General features: G+C 46.0%; 2 protein-coding genes and 1 pseudogene across 6 annotated transcripts in view; 1 reads left to right on the top strand and 2 right to left on the bottom strand.

Annotated features, from left to right (window-relative positions):
• Positions 1-26456, top strand: part of LOC133493130 (synapsin-3-like) — a 159166-nt gene that overhangs the window by 21975 nt on the left and 110735 nt on the right. Inside the window, exon 3 of one of the 5 annotated variants that reach the window (XM_061806070.1) lies at positions 18978-19079. The exons of the other annotated variants lie outside the window; for them this stretch is intronic. The gene's annotated coding sequence lies outside the window, so the exon portion shown is untranslated. The remainder of the gene's footprint in view (positions 1-18977; positions 19080-26456) is intronic. 5 annotated transcript variants of the gene reach the window in all.
• Positions 6134-26456, bottom strand: part of LOC133493133 (chemokine-like protein TAFA-2) — a 38242-nt gene continuing 17919 nt past the window's right edge. The window contains exons 2-6 of the mRNA XM_061806077.1: positions 20822-20916; positions 14236-14391; positions 11620-11744; positions 9535-9592; positions 6134-6728 (exon numbers count right to left, since the gene is read on the bottom strand). Coding sequence (XP_061662061.1) covers positions 9563-9592; positions 11620-11744; positions 14236-14391; positions 20822-20915 — 405 coding nt within the window. The 5' untranslated portion in view covers position 20916 and the 3' untranslated portion in view covers positions 6134-6728; positions 9535-9562. The remainder of the gene's footprint in view (positions 6729-9534; positions 9593-11619; positions 11745-14235; positions 14392-20821; positions 20917-26456) is intronic.
• On the bottom strand, positions 18802-18921 carry LOC133494039 (5S ribosomal RNA; annotated as a pseudogene).

Genomic DNA, 26456 nt, shown 5'->3' with positions numbered 1-26456 from the left:
GCGGAGATGAAACGGGGTCTATTGCTGCAAAGTTGGGGTTACACCGGGGATAGCTTTTCTTCTCCATATCGCTTTTAAAGTCGGCTTCCTCTTTGTGCTAAATACGTGGCATTTTCAAGAACCCTCACCTGTAGCCGGCTAATTAAGTCGTGGTCCCTAAAAAGTGGAAGAAAACAGGTAATTGAACGGCGAAAAGAAGGGGAAAATGCACAATTCGGCAGACTCGCTGGACTTTAACGTGATATAAAAGCAGAAGGTTTTTTTTTTTTTTTTTGGCTCCCATTTTTCATGAGGTGTCTGATTTCTCACATTTTGCTCACAAATTAGTGTTAGTGAGCACCGCTCATACCTCGCAGGTGTGGCATATGAAAATGTCGGACAGAATGCTAATCCCACAGGTGCCCCTCAGGCTGCCCGCACTAAAAGGCCACTCTTAAAATCTGTCCGGGCGGTTCAGTTCGGGTGGTGGGGGGGGATAGTTGGACGAGGAGAAACACAAAAGCTAATAACCTCGCCGGAGCAATCGGGCGACATGTTTGGATCGGTCCGATAAAGACGCTGTCGGGGAAACAAAAAGGCTGACAAAAGCAATGAAAGACACATTTGTTCGTTTGTGATGTGCCTTCACCGAATGTGCCAGCTATTAAAATGACTCGCTTTCATGGAAAAGCCCGTTTCCTCTCTCGTGTTATTTTGGTGATTGTGAGGTTGTTTTTTTTCTTTTTCATCTCCTTTTATCTCAGTCCATCCAGCCCAGTTTGGCCCGATAATAAAATTGGAGCCGGCTAGGCACAATAGCCGAGCAAATGACGCAGCCTGTGCTTAATCGAGCGCCTGGCGGGCCTTGTATGGGGCTCTCAGGTGGTGCCGGACGACACTGATGGACACCCCCCTCCCCCCAACGCGCCCCCCTCCCGCTTTTTCGCATGAGATGTAATGCTCGGCGGCATCTAATTTGCTCTGGCTTTTAGCCGCTCCCGCTCAACTTTTTACATGACAATAGGATGAGAAATGTGTGTCGGCGGGGCCGGACAATGACGGGAAGGCTGCGAGGGGGGCCAAACGATTTCTTCAAACATAATGCCGGGCGCCAGATGCCCGTGTGTTCATTGTGGGGGTTGTGAAACTTTGCGCAACATAACGCAAAGCGGCTCAGTCCGCTGAAAGCAAAGATTTGAGAAGACTTAATGTGGGATAAATTGTCTTTTCACCCTCTAAGTCTGCCTTTGCCGCTGTTGGAGTTAGCCGGATCTTCTCCATCTTTGTGCCAACGAATCTGGCACGAAATACAGGGCAGCTCGCCAGCGTGCATAAGCGGTACCGGCGACTGCTGGCGCAAGGCGATGGCCGTCATACCGAGGTTTCACGTCACTCCCGACAAGAGATATTTCAATTTGGCAATTTAGTTCCTGAGCCGGAAATGTTGTTCCAACGCCGTTTGGAAAATTCAACTCTTGAACGTGGACCATAGACGATAAAGAATGGAAGGCGTTTCGGTTGCAGAGGTGGAGAACGCTCAATATTTTCATTTCCTGTGGGTGTGGTGGCCGAAAGCTTTGTGGAGACTGACCAATAGTTGCAGTTTGCGCAAAATACGAAATTAACCAAATTTGGACAGTTGGAATTTTCCACCAGAAATAGACAATATGTCTAAAGGTTGATTTAGTCCAGGGATACGAATGTTACAGCCCATCAATGTGTTTTAGAATGACAGCATCAACCACCGTTGCTTTAGTGAGCAACATAGTCTGAGCAACGTGGAGCAAAGACGACCTAGACATGCTGCTTACGATTACTTTCGATATTAATGGAGAAAGTTAAAAAAGAAATGCTGTTGTTTTAAGATGCAATGACTGTCGGAGTATGTGAATAATTGAAGAAAAACTGGTTAAACTGGGCGAGATTTTCTCTGTTCCGAGTGGGGAAAGGTCTGCTCCGAAGCCAAATTAGAAAGTGCAGGATGAGATGGTGTGTCATTTTAAAATTCCACCTTGGCACAGCCCGATCCAGGATAAAATCACAGACAATACAGCACAAAATGCTAATTCTGTATTTTAAATATAGGAGGCAACAAAGCATTAATCTTAAAATGGTGTGGGAGCATCAGTCCACCCCACCCCCCACCACGTCATTGGCAGCTCGCAAGAGGCTGGCTGCTTGAAAAGTAGATCTTGGGGTAAAAAAAAAAAAAAAAAAAAGTCTGGGCACCCCTGATTTATTCCCTCCCTAAAATCCAGTTTCAGACGATTTGCATGTAGGTTTGTCATCAACTACATTTATTCTTCATTCAAGTAGCCACAAACATGTTATATTATTATGCTCTATTTTATTGTTGTTGTTGCTCACAATCCAAAACACTTGAGATCCATAAAAAAAAAAAAAAAAGACAACCCAACACCATAGAGAGCAACATTTAATCTCACCACTAAAAATTTGATGGTACACAGTGCAGCAGGGAATGTATTTATATATATTTTTTTATCTTCAGTTTGACCTTTGTTATGACTGTGCATATGCACATTTTTGATGTGATATCCAGCCCTGGCATTTTTTTTTTCCAACATAAAGTCGAGGGCAGCAGTAAGTCAGTCTGTCGAGATTTAGCTTGGGGACGGAAAATATGGAAAATAGGACGAGTTGTCGTTAGAGTCCCCGAGCACGCCCTTGAGCAAGAGACTATCAAATTGATAAATGGATGCAAGCTAGGATTATTTCAACTTCAACAGAAGATCTTGGCTAACGTTCGTCAGTGAATGGGATTAATTGAGCAATCAGTGTTAGCACCATTTAGTTTGTTTACTGTAACCCACCACAGGGCACTTTTCGTGGACTCTTAATTGCCTCTCACTATTTAATTGGGTTTCATTTTGGTGTCAGCAGTTCAGCAACGACGCTCGCGTTACACGATAATTACAAGCATTTATTTATCTCGCTGCCCCGGCGGGTTTTGTTAGTTTTAGTTAAAGGACGATCAGGAGTTGCTAAGGAATGGCGGAGGCATAAAGGGTGTCCCGTGTCGTATGTGTGCAATGGAAGTATGAATATGTCCTCTGTTCGCGGAATTTAAGCCTGCACGGGGAGGAATGGTTCACCGCTTGGGGAAAGTGTCGAATAATCAGTCTCGGTGCTAATTAGAGACGTTTCACTTTTATTAGGCGAGAAGGACGAGATCCTGTGTATCAGCTCCGCGATGGTCAGTGTGCCCTCTCGGGGATCCGTCGCTTATCAAATTCCCGATAACCGAATCTAACATCCGCGAGGGCGACGGCAGTGATGGATGGGACACCCGAATAAGATCCTATACGGGAGCCGGATCAATTTTGAATGTATTTCTGTAATCCGTTGTCGGCGGCGGCAAGTGCTGTAGAACTCCAACACGCACTTTACCGAATGAAATAAAAGTAATTATTGTCGTTTAGGGGGAAGCTTCTACCGGCAGCGCGTGATTTGCAGGCACTATCAATAATAAAAACTCCCATTGTCGTGTTTAACAATTACCTGAAATTAAACTACTAAGCATCGCGCCTTTATGGGCGCGTCTGTAATGAAATTTCTTTTCCCGGAGAATCGACGAGCCCCCCGTCCCCGTGGTAGACTTTGTAATTACCAAAGCCTCATTAGATTATAGCACCCGTGCAACATATGGCAAAAGAGAAAATTCTTTTGATTTTCTTTTTCTAATGACTGCACGGGGGGATTAAAAATAACGCAGATAATTGCTTGCCTTGACTTAATTTCGCCGTCTTTAATGAAATGATGCCTGTAATTCAAAACACTCCCTTACGCTCTTCAGCTCGCAGGGAATGCGGTCGCATGTTTTAAGATTGAGCGGGAACAAAAGGAGCGAAATCCGACCTCGTTGACGGATTCATTCAGACGTGCGTATCGATATTTTTATTAAAAATGTGCGCTTACTTGCGGGTTAGAATCCAAAAGGCACACAGACTTTCTCGCTTGTCCATCCATCCATCCATCCATTCATCCATTCATTTTCTTTTGCCTATCCTCATGAGGGTCGCAGGGAGGGCCAGAGCCGATCCCAGCTGTCAATGGGCAGGAGGCGGGGTACACCCTGAACTGGTTACCAGCCAATTGCAGGGCGCATGTAGACAAACAGCTGAACGCACAATCACACCTCGGGGCAATTTAGAGTGTCCAATTAATTTTGCATGTTTTTGGGGATGTAGGAGGAAACCGGAGTGCCCGGAGAAAACCCACACAGCCACGGGGAGAACATGCAAATTCCACACAGGCGGGGCCGGGATCAAACCGGGGTCCTCAGAACTGTGAGGCCAACGCTTTACCAGCTGATTCACCGTGCCACCCCCTTTGTAGCTTGTGTTCAAACTTAACATTGGACAACGAGAATGTAATGTGTTCGCTTAGCGTAATGCTAACCCTAAAAATGCTAAATGCATATCATTGGTGTCAATTGTAGATAATGACAATAGTAGAGCTTTTAAGCATTTAAGATTTCAAAATGAATCTAACTTTTTGTGAGTGGTGTAGATGAGGCAGCCAAATTTCAACCACAAAACAACAAAAAAATTTGATCTTATCCTCGTCGTGAAAGAATGTGTGAAAGTATACAAAAGCATTAACAACAGTCAAACCGTCCAGGAGGGCTGCAGGATGACGGCAGAGTTTTAAATCGCCGAGTGCTGCTAATAACAGCAATTTGGGTGCTTTTTGAAACTGGCAGAGGTCGCCGTTAATTCAGCGTTTGATTGAAACGAGGAGCGGCGAGAGGCCCGAAACGCGCCAACGGCTAAAAAAAAAAAAAAAAAAAAAAAAAAAAAACCCAAACCAGAAAGCCATTTGTTTTCAAAATGAAGCCGTTTCGCCGCTTCATCAGCGAGTCATTTCACAGCGCTTTGCGGGAGGATCGATGTGCCCTCTGGGGACAAACACAAAATAAAGTCATTTTTCAAAGGATTGATTCATTTTGAAAGAAAATATTGGGCTCGCAGGAGGTCAATGTGACACTGGCGGGATGGCGCTCCTGTTGATGGAAGTCAGACAATTTCCTCTGGAGAATCTCGGATACAGCGAGGATGATAGTGTGTGCATTTAAAATCAACTCACCCCTATTTTTTGTGTGTGTGTGTGTGTGTGGGGGGGGGTGTTCTGCACACCTCCAGATTTGCTATTACGGGTTTCCCCGCTGAGGTGACAAGCTGGTAAAGCTCGGGGTGTTTGCCGTGACAGCCGTGCAGCTGATTGAACTCAAACGCATCATCCCCGGGATTCTTCTGCAGCTGTCAAAGTGGGAAAGTCGCGCACGTGACTTTCCGTTCCGCGCGCGCGCTCGGGCTATTTTTAAACGCAACGTCCACGCAACGTTTGGCAAACACGGCAGGTTTGCCCGCAGGAAACGAGGTGCACCGTAAACTTTGAAGTGTCAGCACTGTAAACTTCGAAGTGTCTGTAAAGAGAAAAGGAATCTCCTTGAAATTTAATACCGCAGAGAAGTGTTGTTAACAATCCTTCCATATCGGAATGATTTGAAGTAACTGCCAAAGTGTATAAAACGAGGCTCAGAAACTGTTAGAAATCAAGTCGTTCTCCCCGTTCTCAAACGCCGTGGGCGTGTCCATTGAATGGGCTGAAACCACACCCTCCTCAACTGTCAACCAAAAATGGATCCTACTTCATCTTGCATCTTTTTAAACTCATTACATTACCATACGGAATTGTGCTATCCAATTTCAGTTTTCCGTTATCTTTTTTTTATTTAATTGGTCGTCACATGAAATGCGATTGTCAAATCGGGCACATTTGTCATTAGGTCAACATGGTATGCTGTACATGTACAATTGCCGCAAATGCAATTTTTCTGATTTACATTTCATCATGTTTTGTTGTCAGTTTATTATGTTTTTGTAAAGAACAAATAGAGTTGACTCATAAAACTGAATACGTTAAGATTATTTTTCAATCAGCGCCGATGCACTTCTAAGAAATGAAACACCAACACCAAGTCATCAGTGACACAACCACAGTTTATTACTGATGTCATCACTTTACTCAGACAAGGAAACAGTCATATAATTGTTCTTAGCCTTTTTTTGTCTTGATAGTCAGATAGTCAGACAAAAAAATTGAAAAAGAAAAAATCAGAAGCTGCCAGAAAATGAATTTCCCAAGGACAAAAACTGCAAAAGTACTTCCTGCAAGCTTGGGCTGGCTGGTTATCAAGATAGCAGATCCGGCCATCGCTGCAGTGACGGTGCATTTTTATGCAAATCCCTCCGATAAGTTTGAAATGTATGGAAACGGGTCGTGTAATGACATCAAAACGTTTCGGCCGGAGTCGCGTCTTGGTGTTTGTGTACGGCTTTGAAAATCCCCCAGAAGATCTGCTACTCGGCTACGCTACGTTGTTTTTTTTTTTTTTTTTTTCGGCACGGTCAACCCCTCGAAGCGACTTGGTTTGTCGGCGACTGCCCGGGCCGAAGAAACGAAACCCCTAACGGACGCGTGACTCTAGAATCGAACATTTAGGCAAAGGTCACCATTGTAATCCACGACAAGCAGTAATGGTACAAGAGAGCAAATCCCGTTGTCCGCTCAGGCTTCTTTCAAACGAGTCCCCTTATTTAAATCTACTCCTCTATTTGGATGTCCGTTGTAGTTCACGAGGGACTGATTCATGGTTTTCCCAGGACTCACTGCAGTCTATTTACAGAAAAGTTCTTTGCATCGGCTCCTCTTCTCCTTTGATTCACCTGTGATTAAAAACAAGGTATATTATATCTTTTGGCAAGTAAAAATGAAATTTCCACCAAAAGGCGTAAGACATCTTCTCCAGATCCTTACTTTTTTTTCCATTCACTTGTGGATATGTGACTTCCATTCCTCGTCAAATTTGGCGTTACTATCGACTATAGCTTGGAAAAATGGGATAATAACGTGTATGAACATGGCCTAAGGAGGAAAAGGGTTCATCGCTTCTTCGCAGAAGCCGTCCCGGTTGTGTTCAAATGAGCTCGGGTTTAGGGTTCACCGCAGTCGTCGAGAATCCTAGACCCATAAAGACTGAGGAACTCCGTAAGAGTAGTCACGAAGAATACGAGGAGCAATGGGCGGTTATGATTCAACTTTTATGAACGGTGACGTCATGAAACCTCAGGTCACGCTGCTGGCGAAATGTTGGCCAAGTAGTAAAAAAAAAACCAAAAAAAAAAACAGTTTAACTCTTGAGGCAGTTTAAAGTGGAATTCCAGTGGTTTGCATGAACAATGTATCCAATAGATCATGTAATATGTACTCTATTTTGACAATGTGATGTTAATTCCTCTCTCATTTAATAGTGTTTTGAGAAGATTTTTATCGACAATTATGAATTTTCAGGGGCGCTGCCATTTTTGCGCGGATTTGAAGTGTTACGTGCCGCAACAAAGGCTCGATTACATGGCCCACCAGCGCTGATTTTCTCGGATGTATCCTCATCTGATGAAGAAATAGCAGTAGCGGTTGATCGGAAAGACGGAGGAATGCTTCCATACACAGCCGTGAGGGAATTTTGTTGCGTGTGAATTTCGACTAATGTCGTCTTAGTTCAAACCAGCAAAATGCGACAAGGCAGTTGTATTGCATTTTACAATTTAATCTCACACGCATCAACACAACACGATACAAATAGCTAACACAAAATAGACGTTCGAGAACAGAGTAGTTGAGCCACCAATGTTGAATGAGTGTTCCCAAACAAGCAAATGTTCGTCCCAGCGGGTATTCCAAGTCAGCGAAAGTTCCAGCCGGAAGGCAGCAGGCGTCCGTGTAGTTAATGTTCCAAGCAGCGTAGTTTCCCAGAGCAGCGGTGAAGTCGTAAGAAGAAGGGGCACCGCTCACGGCTGAGTATAGAAGTATTCCTCCGTCTTCCCGATCAACCGATACTGCTATTTCTTCATCAGATGAGGATAAATCCGAGAAATCAGCGCTGGTCATAAAGGATGTCCCATGTAATCGAGCCTTTGTTGCGGCACGTAACACGTCACATCCGCGCATGTAGGTCATGTGACTCGTGAAAATGGCAGCGCCCCTAAAAATTCGTAATTGTCGATTAAAAAAAAAAAAAAATCTTCTCAAAACACTATTAAATGAGAGAGGATTTAACATCACATTGTCAAAATAGAGTACATAATGCATGATCTATTGGATACATTGTTAATCCAAACCAGTGGATTTCCCCTTTTAATATTCTGAGTTTACTCGAGAGAAGAGTCAGCATCGTCTGAGTAGAAGGTGAAGCAAACAGTGACCTGATCCGAACTCTCCTTTTCGGGTTGTCATTTTGGGTTTGTATTGTGAGCCGGAGCATCAGCAGGGGGCCAACCGTTCACAAAGTGGGAATGTTTTCTGCGTTTCGGATAAAGATGGCGCTAAGTTAGACTCCAAATTCGGAGCTTGCGCTGATGAAATTGCCCGTCATGCTTTCCGAGTCAGCTGACCTCGCTCGAGAAAAAACTTTCTGGGAATAGTGAGCTTTCGTGACAACTACCGCCGTCGATTCAAACCTTCTGTCAGCTGCCACGGAGAACTGACGGACTCTGAGAAGCCATCGTCCAACCGGATCCATAGCTAGATGGGAATAAGACCTCTACTGTATATTTTTGGCTTGTTCCGCCTCAGTCCCGGTTTGTGGGCGATACTGGAATGTATTTCTCATTGAGTGTACCGAGGCTTTTAAATTAGATTGTTGCGGCATCGAGCCGGTCACTGAGCATTAACTGTTGTTTCGAAGTCATTTAGAGTACATCTTCAGGCGCGCCCGTGATAAACGCGGCGCTAATTTGAACGCAATTTGCAGCTAACGAAGACAAAGAGCTGACACGCGGCGACTCGATGGCGGCTGTGCGCTGGGTCTCTCCGGGAAGGGGGCAAATGATTATAACACAAAAGATTGAAAGAAAAACTAAAACTACAGAGAGGTGGGGGGGGGGGGGGGTGGAGACACTTCACAAGGCGTTGCGTTGGCCTAATTGGTGTCCGACAAGTGCTAATTTAACAAGTAATGGAGTATTTTCCACTTTGCCTCTGCAGGATTTAACACATCAGGTGTGTTTGCGTCAGTGGCAAAGCAATATGAGTTGAGTTGTGTACAGCCCCAACTGGGTTTATGATAATAAGGCGGTTTTAAAGCTGCAGGCAGGATTATTAGGCCATAATACACCTGGAATATCAGCAGGGAACGCAAAGTTGGGAAACTCCAAACTCAACCCACCCCATATTGAGCCCGTAAACACGTCAGAATCAGAATCGGAATTAGCTTTAATGGCCAAGTGCGTAACAACACGAGGAATTTGTCTCTGGCAGCTTTACATAACATATATACTGTTTATAATGTGATGAAAATTAAGTTGAAGTCACTTCATTTGTGACATTGTTTTTTTAAGCGCTAATTGCGTTCAGTTCGGCTGCTCTCATCTCGTGTTCTTTGCCCTGCTAACATGTCTTTTACTAAGACTGTCAAGCGTCCCGATAAATGTGAAAGGGGTGCCAACGAGCCCGCGTAACACCAAAATATCTCACCTCGAGTCCCCCGGCAAAGTACGCGCCGTTACCAAAGTTGCTCTCTGTCGGCGGAAATCTTCCCAATCGTCCATGTTGAGGGGAGAAAAAAGCAAAGCAAATGAGTTCAGACTTCGTCATCAGCGCAATGGAATGGGTTGTTTTCACTGACTTCACATTTTTTTTTGCTGAATTACCCATACACCATTGCACGCCGCCATTTAACCTCTCTACCTCACGCCTACCAGTGATCTCCGTTACCGTTTTTGTTTTTGTGTTTCACGCGCCTCTCTGGACTCAAGTACACAAGAGAGGAGACCCTTCTTCTGACTTTTCCATCCATACATCCATCCATCCGTTATCTACCGCTTTTTTGGGTCAGGTCGTGGGGGAAGTAGCTTCAGCAGGGATACCCAGACTTCCCTTTCCCCAGCCACTTCTTCCCACTCTTCCGGAGGGATCCCGAAGCGTTCCCAAGCCAGCCGAGAGACGTAGTCTCTCCAGCGTGTCCCGGGTCGTACTCGGGGTCTCTTTCTGGTGGGACGTGCCTGGAACACCTGACCAGGGAGGCGTCCGGGAGGCATCAGGATCAGATGCCCCAGCCACCTCATCTGGCTCTTGTCAATGCGGAGGAGCAGCGGCTCGACACTTGAGCCCCTCCCGGGTGACCGATCTCTAAGGCAGAGTCCGGACACCCTGCCGAGGAAACTCATTTCGGCTGCTTGTATCCGGGATCTTGTTCTTTCGGTCACGACCCACAGCTCATGGCCATAGGTGAGGGTAGGAACGTAGATTGACTGGTAAATTAAGAGCTTCCCCGATTTTTCTGACTTTTCTGACTTTTTTAACTCTCGCCAATTCGCTGAAGCTTTTTCCAGAGTGAATAGTCGGCACGCTCTTCAAAGCCTCGCGATCCGGTACACAAGTCCGGCTGCGTACGCGGGGACATTGTTTAATGCTTCCGAAAAAAAGACTTTGGATGTTCTGCGGCTCTGCGCTTCACGGAGACTTGGCTTTGTAGACGATATCCCGATGCTGCCATCACGCTGCCCGGTCTGAACCTCTGTCGTGCTGATGTGTCACCGCGCTATCAAGCTTAATCAATACTCATTTCAGAAGTACAACATTACAGTTAAGATCCTTGTTTGTTAGTCACTTGAAAGATTCGAGAATTTTGTGTAATACTGGATTTGGTTCTTCTTTCGTCTTTCTGCCATTGTGATCAAATTTAAACAAACATTTCACTTTTGCTTGTGGTGAACTAATATACAGGTTTGACTTTTTGAAAAAAAAAATTTAATCAATGGAGTTTGCCTCTATTAAAAAAATGATCTTCCGCCGCTTTTCGTTTTCCGTGTTAGCATAGATGTGAGTGCTCCTCCTTCATGATTTCTTCAACATAGAGTAAAAGATCAAGGACACAATACTGCACCTTTGTGATGCAGTCCTGAGTCCCGTGATGTGTATGCCGGGTAGCCTAGTAGTCAGTCTGGGGTTGATGTGGTGTCGGTTGCGTCTTCAATAAATGCAGTTAGAAACATAATGTCCTCCACTTTGCGTATGTATGAGTAACGGCGCTCGGGGAACCAAAATGGCCGCCGTTCAAGGCAGCACAAAGGTGTGACGTCACGTGAAAACAACCCATTCCAAATCTTGTTCCTGCACTCTCTGCGACAAAATATATAAATATATATCTTTGTCATTTGGAGGTCCCGACAAATCCCCGAATCAATAGCCCCCAGGCTCCAGGCTGCCAGATCCGGGGCAGGTGTGGTGTGGACAGTTTAAATAATTAAGTACATGGAGAGAGGCAGAAGCGAAGCGTATGGGTCATCATAACACGGCGAAGGGATCCGGGGCATCGCGTTACAACGTTAAAAGCAGGTAATTGGAGCGAGTAATTGGCCAGTTTGGGTGATCAAAGTGCTAAGGAGACATGGCAGCCCATTGATTCGAGGCCCCCGGAGGCCCGACTGCAAACATTAGCTCGTTTTCAGCCCGGCGTGGCCCCCGGATGAGCGCGGTGACATTGAGCGAGCGCGTAAGGTCGTGCGCAACAAGTTCGTTCCCTGTTTCAACGGATGAGCTTGCCGGCCAGAATCTCACCTTGGTGGTTTTGATCTTGTTCCCCGTGGCGCAGCTCCAGCCCGTCAGATCGGGCAGGACTTTGCATTCCTCGCCGTCAAGGCACGGGTGCATCTGACACCACCACTTCTGCTCCACTATGGACGCTGGAAGAAGACACGAAGACTCGACTTACTTTCACCGCTCGTCTCTCGTTTTTCTCTCCTCTCTTGTTGACATTCAGCCGTTCGTATCCGGAGGATTTAAAAACACCCAGACGCGGTCACCCGTTTTTCGACAGCGCTTATCCCCCACCCCGGATAAGTTTGTAAAATGAGGCTTTCCTGGCAAAATGAAGGTTAAATAAAAAAGACGGCGTGAAAAAAAACATTCACATCAATGGGAAATCAAGACTCTTCAATAAGCCCAACAAGCATTTGGAATGTGAGAGAAATCGTTATTTTATTAGAATTTTTGTTTTGGTTTTATTGCTTTCTTGCATCGGATCACGGTCCAAAGAAGATTTTGGAATGAAAAACAAAACTCTGCCATGCCGAGACACCGCCGTCATTAAACCACGTCATTAAACAAAGAATACAATCCATCTTCCTTAAACGTACCAGTGTCGCTCCTAAAAACCCACACAGCGTGCGCAAATTGTTTTAAATAACCCGTCATATATTCCGCAGCCCTTTTTTTTCTCCGCGTGGCAGGAGCGCCGCGTTTCCATCAGTCTCCTCGACAAATTAGACGCAACTTAGCAGCTTCGCGGTTGTCGTAGAGGCCGCCGTGTTGTGTCCACTCGCGCAATCCAATGCGATGTGAAGACCCCCCCCCCCCCCCTCTTTCTCGAGGGGAGAATAAAACTGCCCCTCCATTGTCAACGCGGCGTATTACAGAGGCCATTATCTATATTACACATCCCCTTCATTTAGCATGAGCGGCGGATGATGGTTGCCGTAATCGGCGCATCGCAACCGCAGCCTCAATGGAGTAAATTGCAGCGAAATGATACCGCAATCAATTTGTGTTACACACACTTTATGGCTAATATGGCAGCGCCGTTGTGGAAAAGTGTACACGGGGTCAACGGTGGGCAGATGGCCACCGAGGTTTCTTGTCAAATGATAACTACACGCGCAGCCCGTTGCATGTGTTTCGGTTAATGATGTGAATGCGATGGCTGGAAACATCTGGACAGCGCGATGTTTATTCATTTGCTTTCATCGCGGCCGTTAAAAAGATGCCCACGAACGGCTTCGACCTTGAACTCATCGACTAGACGCGCCTCGGGTAACGAGCGGCGGGGTTATTGAGCAAAAATGTTTGTTTGGGCGCGTGAGCTCGTCTATTTGGAATTAGAAACGCGGTTAATGGGGTTTGGATATGTTAAATATGCGAGCGAGGTAACGATTTCTTTCATATTTTTGCAGTGCGATAGAGCCGAGTCGCCGCTTTTTGAAGCATAATTCATGCGAGTCCGCCGATGAGATTTATCTGGAGGAGGCTGTCTCACACAGAGCGCCGTTATAGGTAATTCCATCTCGGAGTCGTGGGGGGGGGTGGGTGGAAAAAAGGAATAATTAAAAGGTTAAGTGCTGGTCACTTTTGCTGAGAACGCCCGCCGAGCGCAAAACTCTGGCCCGGTGTCTCCCAGTTCTAATTTGCAGAAAATGTCAATAGTAAAATGTCAAGGAATAGGTCAAACACAATTGGATCCGGAGTTTAGGAAGAAAGCCCGACCAAAGGGAAGTCGTTCGCCACTTGTGCTGAGCTTGAGGTCGGACGCATTTGCATGTTAACGGAGGCGTTTGTTATCAGAGGAAACCATTCAGGCTGATATGGTTCATCCGCTCCTTTTAAGTTGAGCATTATAAAGTTGCAAAATTTATTTTTTCCTCCATTCTCTTCCTCCTTGGCCCCGAAACCCAGTCGACGAAAACGACCAATAGTGTTACTACTATTAATATACTACTATTTTATATATATATATATATTATACTACTATTAATAAATTACTCAAAACAATGATAATCAGTCAATAGATGCAGCCGCTTCATTGAACAAATGGTTAGAAAACAAGAAGCCGTTCGCACGCAGTCACAGATGCTACAGTGGAATGTGAGGGTAATACTTGCACATTGTTGCGTTTATTAATGCAACATCACTTTTTTCTGATTAATCCATCCATCTGTCCAATACTCACTTCTCTCCCCCACTGCCCACACATTGTAAGTGATCTGGCACGGTGGCTCAGCTGGTAAAGCTTTGGCCTCACAGTTCTGAGGACCCGGGTTTAATTCCGGCCCCGCGTGTGTGGAGTTTGCATGTTCTCCCCGTGCCTGTGTGGGTTTTCTCCGGGCACCTCGGTTTCCTCCCACATATCAAAAACATGGAACGTTAATTGGACACACTAAATTGCCCCGAGGTGTGGTTGCGAGTATGTGCGGCTGTTTGTCTTAATGTGCCCCGCGATTGGCTGGCAACCAGTTCAGGGTATACTGGATAGTCTCCAGCACTCTTCGTGACCCTCGTGAGGATAAGTGGCAGACAAAAAAGAAAATGGATGGATGGATGGATGTAAGTGATCATCTGTGGACAATATTTAGGATCCCAAGAACAATGCACACGCGTCGGACAGATCGCGGCGAGTGATACCGTCGACGCAGGAGGGGGCGGCCCTGGTGGTGCCGGCCACTTGGCCCGGAAAGCAGGAACACTTGACGGTTTGCGAGCGCTCCTCGATTTTGTTCTTGTTGCAGCAGCGATGCAAGGCGACCACCTCGCAGGTGCCTGTGGGAACATGCTGCGCTGCTGGAGAGATGACAAGGAGAGGGGGTCGGGGGGGGGGGGGGGGAACAGTCAGTGTTTAATCCAGCGCGCTGTATAGTAAATGATTACCCTGCACTCACGAGCTTGGCTTGAGTCCCATAAGAGCGTCTCTCTCTCTCTCTCTCTCTCTCTCTCCTCTCTCTCTCTCTCTCTCTCTCTCTCTGTCTCTCTCGCTCTCTCTTGCTCTCTCTCTCTTGTTCTCTCCCGGGCCTTTACTGCACCTCTTTCATCCCTCTTAATACCCACTATAGGAGGCAGCCCGTTTTCTTTGAAGGACTCTCCTCTTGAACAAGGCCTGATTTTTTTTCTTGTACGCGTCATCCAATAAAAAAAAAAAAAATGCTACCATCTCTAATCTCCCCCCCCGTTAATGCCTCCCGCCTCTTTCGTTTGACTGACGGAACGCCGGGCAGTCGATCTGCGCCTTTTTCGAAGCCGCAATGCGCAATCAATCGATCGCAAATTAATTCATTCAAAATGGTTTGTGGTAGGGAGAATTCACAGTTTGGTCTTCGTCATGGTAACGACACGTTCCCTATTGATTATCAGCAGATGCGATCGTACTCTGTACCGAAGTTGAAGTACAGATACTTCTGGGAAAACTCAAACTACTGATTCAACTGCTGTAAAAGTGCAGACTGAAATATGCTTGTGTAAGGAAAATAAAATGACGACATTAAATGTGACAACTTGTCACAATGGGAAAACGAATTCTGCGCACACACACAAAAAAAAATTATCTTCTGTTATAAACATGAATTTAGTAGCTCCTCAAGTAATTGAAATAAGGTTTATTTTTTAAAAATCTAGTCAGTAACTGGACGGCACTGTGGATCAACTGGAAAGCGTTGGCCTCACAGAACCTGAGGTCCAGGTTTCAATCCCGGCTGTGTGGAGTTTGCATGTTCTCCCCGTGCCTGTGTGGGCTTTCTCCGGGCTCTCCGGTTTCTTCCCACATTGCAAAAATACATGCAATATTAATTGGACACTCTGGGATTATGAGTGCGGCTATTTGTCTCGACGTGCCCTGCGATTGGCTGGCAACCAGTTCAGGGTGTACCCCGCCTCCTCCCCGTTGACAGCTGGGATAGAGTCCAGCACTCCCCGCGACCCTTGTGAGGATAAGCGGATGGATGGATGGATGGATGGATGGATGGATGATGGATGGATGGATGGATGGATGGATGGATGGATGGATGGATAGATAGTCAGTAACTGCAGGACAGAACCGACCCCTCCCCGAGCGGGCGGTCCAAAATGCAAATGGCGAAAGTGCAGCTCTGCAGAACGCGGAGCCAATTTCTAGATCACGCTGCATTGTCTGAATTATTTAGCGCCCCGAACGGCTCCTTCCTCTATTAACTGCTCGTGACATTTTCACGAGGCGTCCTTCTGAAGATAGTTCCGCCACCATAAACTGAAGAATTTCAACGCGGTCCTAATTGTCTGCGCTTCAGATCTCTCTTACATGGAACTTTAAAAGTCTTTAGTGACATTATCAGTTTCCCCTGCCTCTTGTTTTTTTTTTTTTTAATTATTTTTTGGAGCCACCGCACACATTTTACATTGGAAAAATCTCACGATGCAACAACAGACAAAAATGTTTTAAAATGTATCGACTGTATAGGAAAAGAATGACTGTTCGACATGTTAACCCTTTATCGGACAAGAAACCGGACAAGCACTTTGAAACTGAGAGATACAATTTAGTAAAAACTTGCATGCAATCTAATAAATGGCTACTTTGAATAAGTGTCTCCTTCCAAATGTATTTATTTGTTCAGTTCTCAGTTCTCATCTTCCTCGTGCATGGATAGACATCTTGTTTTGTTTCTCACAGCTAAAAAGATAACAGAATACAGTATGAGAGACGGAGAATAACGAGGCCTGATTATTTTTCTCATTTCGCCTTCATACTTGAAAGATAAAGTCATTTCTGTGCCAATCTGACTAATATTTGGGCACTTTAGGATTTGCATGTCTTACCCAGAGGAGCGTAAGTAAAACAGATATTGCGTCTTAGGCAGGAAGCGTCGATTTCTATAACGGCTCGAAACTCGGAGCGATCAAGGGAGCCTCTGTCACGCCGGCTTTCAAACTCCACGCCGCAAATACGTTCAGACACCAGACCGAGATGCTTTCCCTCCGCATCTGTTGGCGGAGAGGAGCTGAGCGGGCATCGGAGAAGAGCTCTCGTATCCAATCGGGAAACACTGGGCAGCCGGTCGGCGCCAAGCGCGTCCTTCGGAGAGATTCTGGCAACTCTTGTCGAGCAAACATTTAAGCCGCTCGACTCGCTCCGGTTGCGTTTGTCTTTCACGCCTCGGAGGCAGAGCGGAAATAAGCATTTTGAAACTTCGGGAGGACCACCTGCAACAAGTTTAACGTCAAGGAGATTTTCAAGCCTGGCTTGCGTCGTCCGTTGTAGGGTAATCTGGACGTGACTTCACTGCACCAATACCTGCTCAATAACAATAATAACACGGCGGAACGCCTTTGGAATGCTTTTTGATATTTACATAATGATGTAATGATGCATAAGCAGCTCACGTTATTACGTTCTAACGCCGCACCGCAGGCTATATTTTTGTCCAATGCGTAAATTCTACATTTAAAGCCTTTGTTTAATTTTCCAAATCTTGGTCCTCTTGCTCTTCTTTCTCAACTTTGAAGTCTTAATGAACTATTCCTCAGTTTAAAGGAGTGTTAGTGGAATTCAAATGCCGCCGCGTGACTCACCGTGACTCATTTTTCAGCCGACATGCGTACATTCAACATTTGATCTCATCCTGAGAGGTCCAACAGCGTGCGCCCGATACCCGCTGGGAACACATTTACTTTTCCACAAGGAAGAAGTTGTCTCAGGGAATCCTTGAAACCAAGTTTGTTTATTTAAAATGCCACGTAGTCCTGAATATACGGTTCGGTTTGGTCCAAGGGGGAGAGAACTGTAAATGATGCAAACCAGTCACTCACATTTGACGAGGGCGATGGCGCTTCACAGTCGAGCACGAAAAATCCCGCGTGAAATTTCTTACGAGTAGAAAAAAATAGATATTGAAAGATGTCCCCTATTTTGCGTAGTCTTGACATTAATGTATGTGTTTATTTCATAAATGTTAACTAAACAAGCCTGCTCCTAAACAATCAGTCTTCACCCAGAAACAGGAAATGCTAGTTAACCGTACTGAGCATGTACGGAAGTGATGCCAAACGCCCATGTTGAGAGCTGCTTCACGTACTGCGAGCGCATTTACACCAGGGGTGCTCAATGGGTCGATCGTGAGACGTTAGACCATCATCCACCTCGTCCCTTGATTCAGGTGTGGCCAATACGTCGAGTGCACCCACATAAAGGCGCGTTCAAGAAAGCCGGCCTCCTATTTATGGCAGTCGTAGCGTTGCGTGACGCAACAATATATCACGATTGCCAACCAGAATTGTCCCAATGTATCACTAGCTTGTTGCCACTAACGCCGAATATATTGAACTAAACTTTCAGCGTTTCCAAAATATTGCAGGTATAGACCGACCGTGTTTAATCCTTACATTTTATTCCTTTATTTCTTCAGATAAAGTTTGTCAGATCAAGAATTTTTATTGATGAAAAATGTTAAATACCGTTTTATATAATGTTCTACCAATATCAGTTGAAATTGGAAATGGTCATTTCTGAGTTTGAAATTTTTGTTTTCTCTTTTAGTTGCGCATTTGTTTATTTTATTTTTAATTTACAATATTAATCCAGTAAGTTATTTTAAGGTCTTAAGATTCGATCCCTTAATCACACCCGCAATTTTATCTGCGAGGATGACTTACCACACCCGTACATTTTTCAAATGCGAATGACTGTGCAAACGACGTATTGTTCACAGGAACTGGTGGGAGTGCTAATGGAATCACAAACACTGTTTTGTGCTATTTCCAACTCTCGCGCAGAGAAATCATCTTTGTAAACGGCGCTATGAATTATTCAACACACGTATGTTGATGTATGCTCGTATGGAGCAAATAATGGGTAAGCGTTGCTGCAGATGTACACAAATTGATGACAAATGCAAGAATCCTGGGAAATGTGAAACATTTCGCTGTTCAGATTCTCGTGAAGACAATCGCAGAGGCGTCGTCACACGTGAATCGAAGTATTGAAGACGTCAATGCGTGGTCTCTCTAATCTTTCACGGGAACAACCCAATTGAAAGTTCGAAATCTCTATCAGGGATTGAACGATAAAAGGTTTTTTGAAGTCGACTGTAGTGTTATGAAAGTCAATTCTTCGTCTTTTCCTTTCAGCTTGTCCCGTTAGGGATCGCCACAGCCTGTCATCTTAGATGAACGCATATTTGTTTGGCACAGTTTTTACACCGGATGCCCTTCCTAGCCGGGAAGAGAAGCTTCCAGTACCTGGTATTCCCAGGCGGTCACCCACCCAAGTACTAACCACGGCCCAAATCCGCTTAGCTTCCGAGATCTGACGAGATCGGGCATTCTCAGGGTAGCGTGCCCGTAAGCCGTGTTATGAAAGTCGATTAATTGATGTAATTATTTGTTTTTCCCCCCGTGCACAGTACGGCTTTTTCACTCCAAGGAACGGTTTCAAAGCACAGCTACGAAGACTGCGCATGGTCGTTTGGCTTCGCCACGGAGCGTTTTCCTCGAGCGGCAGATCGGTGAGTCGAAAGTCCCTCGTAAATCCGTTTGCCCGAGTCGAAGACGAGTTGGCAGAAACACAACGAGCGATTAATCGATAAGCATTAAACGTCGAGTTGTAAAAGTCGAATCGCTTCAACCCCGAGTAGCCAGCCACAAAGACAAATAGGCATAACTTTTTTTGTCCGAGGTAAAAAATGATATAGTGGTAAAACAACTCAACAACACAGTTCTTCTACTTCATCATTTTTATCGACTTCCCGTCGTTTCCCTTTTGAACTGCATCAAGCCAGTTTGACCTATTTTTTTTTTTTTTTTTTTCAGAGAAAAAGCTACATTTTCATTCCATTCTTCTCAGGGAACAAATTAATTTGCCGTATTTTGGACGCGGGCAGGGCGGGTTTCATGCCCTGAATTACAACAGGTTTACAGCCACAGACACGAGGCACAGGGGAAATTAGCGGGCGCCGGCGGTTATCAGAGAGAAATAGGATGTGAGATTATTCGCATCCACTTCCTGCCGAAATGATGAGCGCCTTGAGTGCGCGTCCCTGCCAGTCAAAGGCGAGCGCATCAAAGAGGCACGCTCCCGCCTAATTGGTCGACAAAGGGAAGAGAGGTGCATATCTATCATGCTCGCAAATGGACATCCTGTCTACCAGGAGCGACGGCCGTACTCCAGCAATTACCCGGCGGCCGTGTGCTGTCAGCGCGGCCGCCGGGTGATCAAATTGTGGCTCGGCCCGCCGCTTGTAGTGCTACCGACTTGCCGTAATTGATCTCGCCGGATTTACAAAGCTTGACAACACTTTTAATGAGGAAAGGATTGAGCGGAGTTGGACTCGATACAATTAGCTCAAATTACTGAAGGGGGTATTTTTATTTATTTTTTTGTGCGCGTGTAAAGCACCACTCGTGCGCTCAAAACTTCTTCACATCCACTTGGTTTCAAAAGAGAACAGATGGATAGCAACACGACAAGCTCCCAGAAGAGCACTTTATGTGTGACCTTGTCTTCAAGCAATGAATGAAGTTCAGCGTTTGGAGAGCGTTCGTAATTTGTATTTCGTCTCGGATGCAAAGCAAGCGGTATGAAGAAAGGAGAGTTTTCTTCGTATGTGGCGGAGGTGGGCGGGAATCGCGTACGGTATGTGTGAGGCATAAAGGCAAGGACCCGGTTACCATGGCGAAATCATCAAGCCAGGTCGAGTCAAGTCATTACTTTGGTTAAGCGTGTCAATCATCAAGCCCTGCCCGTGGAAATTAAGCTTCATTCGTGGCTGCGATGTCAGACGCGTGCAAGGCTTTTGAAGCCAAAATACATCCCCGATTTGCCGACATTTTGTTGCCGACTACTTTTAGATGAGTGCTCATTTTGCAGCGCCGCTTTGGGTAATCCTAATACGTGTGCACCTCGTTGAAAAATCCTCTAAAGCGCCCTTGTCTTCTGTAATAATTAAGGGCAAAGTCACCCTGCTCAATAGTGTGACTCCGTGATGCGTTTTTAATTGTTCAAAGATGGGAACGCTCGGAGCCGCTACATCAGGATTTGACAAACAAAACAATACTGAGGATTAGGGTAATGTTATGGTTATTATTATTGTTTGTTCCAACACCACACGTGGCAAATTTATGAGCTGTTGATTACATACGGTCTTTGTTCAAATGCGCCACTCGGTTTGTTGTCAAAGGAAATGTGAGATGAAATGAGGTGTCACGGTTTCCATGGTGACTTGTTGCGTAAGGGTTCAGGTGTACTCACCTGTCGAGCCCTCGCACCTATCCCAGAGGCTGATGACAAGCACCATGACGAGTAAAAGGCCTCTGCTTCCAACCTGCGCGTGTCGCTCACTCATCCTGGCGAACGGAAAACCCCCGTGTTAAAAACTTGAAACAGCAAAAATGCTCACGGTCTGCGCGGGCATTTTTGAGTGGCGACAAGTCTGCTCCAGAAGAATATCCAGGTGATCAGATCTGGGAGCCCGGGGAGCGCAGACCTGTGTTAAGGCAAAAGGGATTACGGTACACAATACAATATGTCAGAACAATGTACGGTCATTTCTGATATTTATTATTTCCTCTCAGAAGACGTTCAGGATCTCTCTCCTATAAAAAAAAAAAAACAAAAAAAACTTCATGGTAGTGTCCTGAAATTATTCATTCCCATGACCAAATGAAGGTGAGCAGAAGGTAAAGACCCGACGCCGGCCCAGCAGGCTTCAACACGTTTAATCCGTCCCGGCACGGTACCTCAGTCCTCCTAATTGAGAGCGGTGGAGTCGGGCCGCCGCGCATAAACCATCTGGCGCACTGTAGCGCAATCTTTGACAGACAGTGATCACGTTTCAAATCCGCAGAAAAAATAGGACGCGGCAACGGCACGGTAATTACTGGAAGAGGCTCGGTATCGAATGGTGCGAGCGTGCACAGTTACAAGAGGCGTTTACGCCTTGCTTACCGCCGCCTGCCTCTTATCTTGCCGTGCTCATTGACATATAGATTGTGTAAACCTCTGAGGGGTTCTCATGTTATTTACATACCTAATTACAGTTATTTTGGACGAGCGAGCGAGCGTCTTTGCGCGGATTTTTGATGCGTCTCGCCGGACGCCCGATCGAACGCTGTGTCGAAATAGCGCCGGAACCGAGTGTTCCCCGAAGCGGAAGGCAAATCATCTGCCGTTACGACACGGCAGCACAACAGAGTTTCAGGTTTGCTTGACCGTGGCGCGAGTCAGTGCATTTAAGTACCGTCTGGGCTCGGGCACAAAAAAACATTTCACACAGGTTTCATCCCCCCGAGATGAAAAATATCTCGCCACTTCTCACTCACACCCCAAACTGTGTGAAACTTTTCCAGTCGCCCCTTCCCGTTGCACAAAATTGATTCTGTTGAAGGTCTCGGTTTTTCGCTGAATCTCAGCATGCTTTTTGGTAACCTGGAAAGGCAACATTTTGGTGATTTTCAAAAAACATACTAGACCTTTTCCTTTAGGGGGTATGTCCAGTGCAATCAATAAGCGCGGCGTTCGCTCGAATCGCTTCACGCCGGCCGGCTACGGTCGGTCGCTGCGTCGCAGCAGCTCGGCTGCTGACATTCACCTTCACACGTGTGGATTTATAGCCGCCGATTTGCGGGCCGGCTAATGGCGCTCGGTCAATGAGAGCTCGTGTGAAAAAGGGGTCATCGGTGACAAAGTACAGCCCCGCGCCGCGTCGCTTGATGGCCGCTATCTACAGTGAGGCTACAATTCTACAAATGGCTTCCCTTTGTCCCTGAGCGCGTCGCGTCATCACTGGAGCGGCGGCGGCGGCAGACGCGGATTTGTAAGCGCTCCGGGCGCTTTGCGGCGCGACCTTGTGATAGTTTCCATTGCGGCGACGACCCAAAACACGACAGCAAACGTTTGTTTGGAAAGATTGATGGACCGAACAATCGGCGACCCCGACTAGAAAGACACATCAGACCCGCAACTTTGAAATGAATTTGAGTCCCGATGACTTACTGTCGTCCTTGAGTTAAATCGCCGATCTGATGGGACGCATTTAACTTAAAAGCCCGTTGAAAATGGAGACTGGTAAAATACACGCACACGGGGGTTTTTCTTTTTGCTAAGACGCGGGTTTGAATAATTTTGGGGTGACATTGGCATTCTGGACCCTCTTTGATTTGATCTTCATTGCTTTATAATAGATTTATATTCTTACTCAATTGCACAAGCACAGAAAATGAACAGAGGTTTTCAATGCTTGCCAACAGTGTGAAATAAAAGGCGTGTGTGTATATATATATATATATATATGTATATTTTTTTTTTTTTTAAATCACCATTAACATGTTTTTCTGTGAGCTAAATTGCACTTAAGGTGATGAGTGACAATAACACAAAGGGAACCAAATGAGAAAATAGCTGACAATATATTCATTGAAAAGAATAATTATCGTAAGTGTTTTATTCCTCCTGTTGCCAGCAGACGCGCATCATCCCGCGTGCTCCGTGTTATTGTGAACGGCGCTGTAGGGAACTTTCAAATGCAAATTATCACCTCCACCGAGAATAATGCGGTTTTCTTTTATTATTGCCGCCGCCTCTGTCGTGCCAGTGCATTTATGCGCCAATTGGACTCTTATCCTTTTGTCACAGATGACGGTAGGGGGCAGGTTTCCTTTCAACACGATAAAGATGCGATGCGTTTGACGCAAAACGAAGCTGAAACGTCCCCGTGTCGGACCGACTCCGCGGCCCCCCTCGCGAATGGCACCGGAGCGCGGAGTTCGACATCAGAGCGCCAAGCATGGCATATTCCCGGCATTATTCGGAGAAACGTTAGCACGATTGTTGTTCTGCAGTCGAATGAGAGCAGTCGACACGTAGACTACTGAAACATTAATGAGATGCTCCCATTAAGACTGAAGCGAGTTGAAGCTATTTGGCTTGGACCATCAAACCGAATTGACTACCGTGACCTCTTTCCTCGTTGTTGTCCCATTTGTGTCAGACATTTTCCTTCGCTGATGTTTTTCATTAGCCAGAAACTGACTCTTTCGACCTGGGCCTATTAATAGTAGATAGTTTTGCAAAGGACTGGGGAATTCGTTCCTTCGCCTGTTTTTGCTTGTCTGGAAAGACATTGAAACGTGATTTGTTGCTATTTTAACTGTGCCTAATTTGTCAAATGTGTGCTGTGGAATTCTAGAAAGGGTACTGCAGTGTATACTCTACGTGTTAATTGTGGATTTTAATGAAGTTTGCAAATCGGCCGAGGTGAGGTGGGTTAATTTAAATCCGCGTCAAATAGCACAATCGGGCTCACTCGGTAGCGATTCTGACTTCTTCTTCTTTTCCTTTCGGCTTGTCCCGTGAGGGGTCGCCACAGCATGTCATCTTTTGCCATCTTAGCCTATCTTCTGCATCTTCCTCTCTAACCCCAACTGCCCTCATGTCTTCCCCCACCACATCTGTAAACCTTCTCTTTGGTCTTCCTCTCGCTCTTTTGCCTGGCAGCTCCATCCTCAGCACCCTTCTACCAATATACTCACTCTCTCGCCTCTAGACATGTCCAGACCATCAAAGTCGTCTCTCTCGAAACCTTGTCGCCAAAACATCCAACTTTGGCTGAGCTCGTTTCTAATCCTATCCAACCTGTTCACTCCAAGCGAGAACCTCAACATCTTCATTTCTGCGACCTCAAGTTCTGCTTCCTGTTGTTTTTCTTCAGTTCCACCGTACATCATGGCTGGCCTCACTGCTGTTTTATAAACTTTGCCCTTCATCCTAGCGGAGACTCAGTACCACGGTTCCTCTCTTGGTACTCCGTCATAGGCTTTCTCTCGCGATTCTGACTAATATTGTACAATTCCACGAAATTTCACGAGATTCAGTTTTGACTGGTGGATTCACCCGCATTGATCACCAATGCTGACGTGTCTCTCTTTCTTTCACTCTGCTGACTTCTTCGTTGATTGCTTTTCCCCCGGCTCCTTTTGTATGTGCAACAAGCATTTTACAAAAGAAATGCAATAAAAAATGGAGTACTCTGACAACAGGCATTTGCATTCCTGTGCTGTGGTTTGCGTTTCTTTAAAAGAAAAAAAAAATATTCATGTAGAATGAAAATCTTGCATTAAAACTACTCTGACAAGGACAATTTATGCAAAACATTAAATGTAGATGTATATCATGTAATATAATGTAATAAAGCGGCACGGTGGATCTGCTAGTAAAGCGTTGGCCTCACAGTTCCGAGGTCCCGGGTTCGATCCTGGACCTGGCTGTGTAGAGTTTGCATGTTCTCCGCGTGCCTGCGTGGCTTTTCTCCGGGCACTCTGGTTTCCTCCCACATGGAAGCGCTAAAGTTGTGATTGTGAGTGCGATTGTTGTCTGTCTTCGTGTGCCCTGCGATTGGCTGGCAACCAGTTCAGGGTGTACCCTGCCTCCTGCCTGTTGACAGCTGAGATAGGCTCCAACACTCCCCGTGACTCTCGTGAGGATAAGCGGCAAAGAAAATGGATGGATGTAATAAAGCAAAATGATTTTTTTGCATTGCGCATTTTATACACAAGGTAACTCAATGACCTTTACACGATGAAAAGCATTCAAATACATTTTCTTCGAGCGAAGGTTAAAGTTGCTGAGAGTTTTGCTGTTTTCTGTCGTTTTCGAACCCAAGTGGGGGCCTCCCTTCCCGCTTTCCTTTTTTTTTTTGTGTGCCATTTTTCCTCCCAAGCCCGACACGCTTTCTTGGAATATCTTTCTTGCAAATCAGCTTTACTAGTAAACCCCGCGCGCTTTCGACTCGAGTCGGTAAACATTTTAAAAAGTGTAAGATTCAATTTTTGCTCCTCCTCCCCCTTCCCCTCAATGGAAGGGATCAAAACGCTCAAAATGCGCAAGGCAAGTCGGTAATCCGCAGTATCCCCGAGATTGCGGGGCGGGCGCAGAAGCCGAAAAAGCTGGACTTTGCTTTCTTGCGTTCCGCAGTCGGATTCGACACAGGGATTTCTGCGCCCTCCTTCCCTCGCGTCTTCTATCTCGCTCTTTACTCGGAGCGTGACTGAGGCTGTCACCTCGGACGGCTGCGCGGAGCCGATTGCTCCATCTGAGAACAAACACGGCTCATTTGCCAAAACACAGATGTTCCCATCTGACAGTTGAGGAGGGAAGCGCTCAACCCCGTCGCCACAGACGACGGCCCGGCGCTTTGTCGCTTGCCTCTGCGAGGGCCGACGGCGCCAAATCCGTGTCGGCTCGCTGCGATCGCCCGACAAGACAGCTGTCACGGCGGTTTCTGAAGCACGACCTCCAGTCTATAAAAGGGAGCAACGCTTTCGCACATTGTTCTGATGGCTTGCTAATCAAATCATTACACACCAGCCCGCAGGGACGCGCGGCAACCGCGACAAGAGGGGAGCAGTGGACTCAAAAGAGCCTCCCTCCGCTCCTCGGGCCTTCACTTCTGATGTGCTCCTCGGATCTGACTATTTTTGGATGACTGTTCATATCCGTGCTCAGACGCATCACATCTCAGAGCAGTGAACGGACAAGGCTGCGAGGATGATCTTCTGGTACTTTTGTGCGCAGTTGAGAGTTTTGTTCAGTTCTGATGATAATGAGGCGAGGAAAGGAACGTTTTCGAGCAAAATATTGGCCGTTTCCACAGACCCGAAAGAAAAGACAGAAAACATTGGAATATGTGTTTATTTGGCGATAGAGTGAAGAAAATAAGTTTTTGAACACCCTGCCGTATTGCAAGTTCTCCCACTTAGAAATCATGGAGGGGTCTGAAATTATCATCTTAGGTGCATGTCCACCGTGAGAGAGGTCAAAATCCACAAATCACAATGTAGGATTTTTTTTTTTTCAACGATTTATTTGTGAGCTACAGTTGCAAATAAGT

The sequence above is a fragment of the Syngnathoides biaculeatus genome, chromosome 20, assembly GCF_019802595.1.
Source record: "Syngnathoides biaculeatus isolate LvHL_M chromosome 20, ASM1980259v1, whole genome shotgun sequence".
NCBI classification, from domain to species: domain Eukaryota; kingdom Metazoa; phylum Chordata; class Actinopteri; order Syngnathiformes; family Syngnathidae; genus Syngnathoides; species Syngnathoides biaculeatus.
Note: the sequence above shows the minus strand (reverse complement) of the source record. Positions and strands in the feature narration are given on the sequence as shown.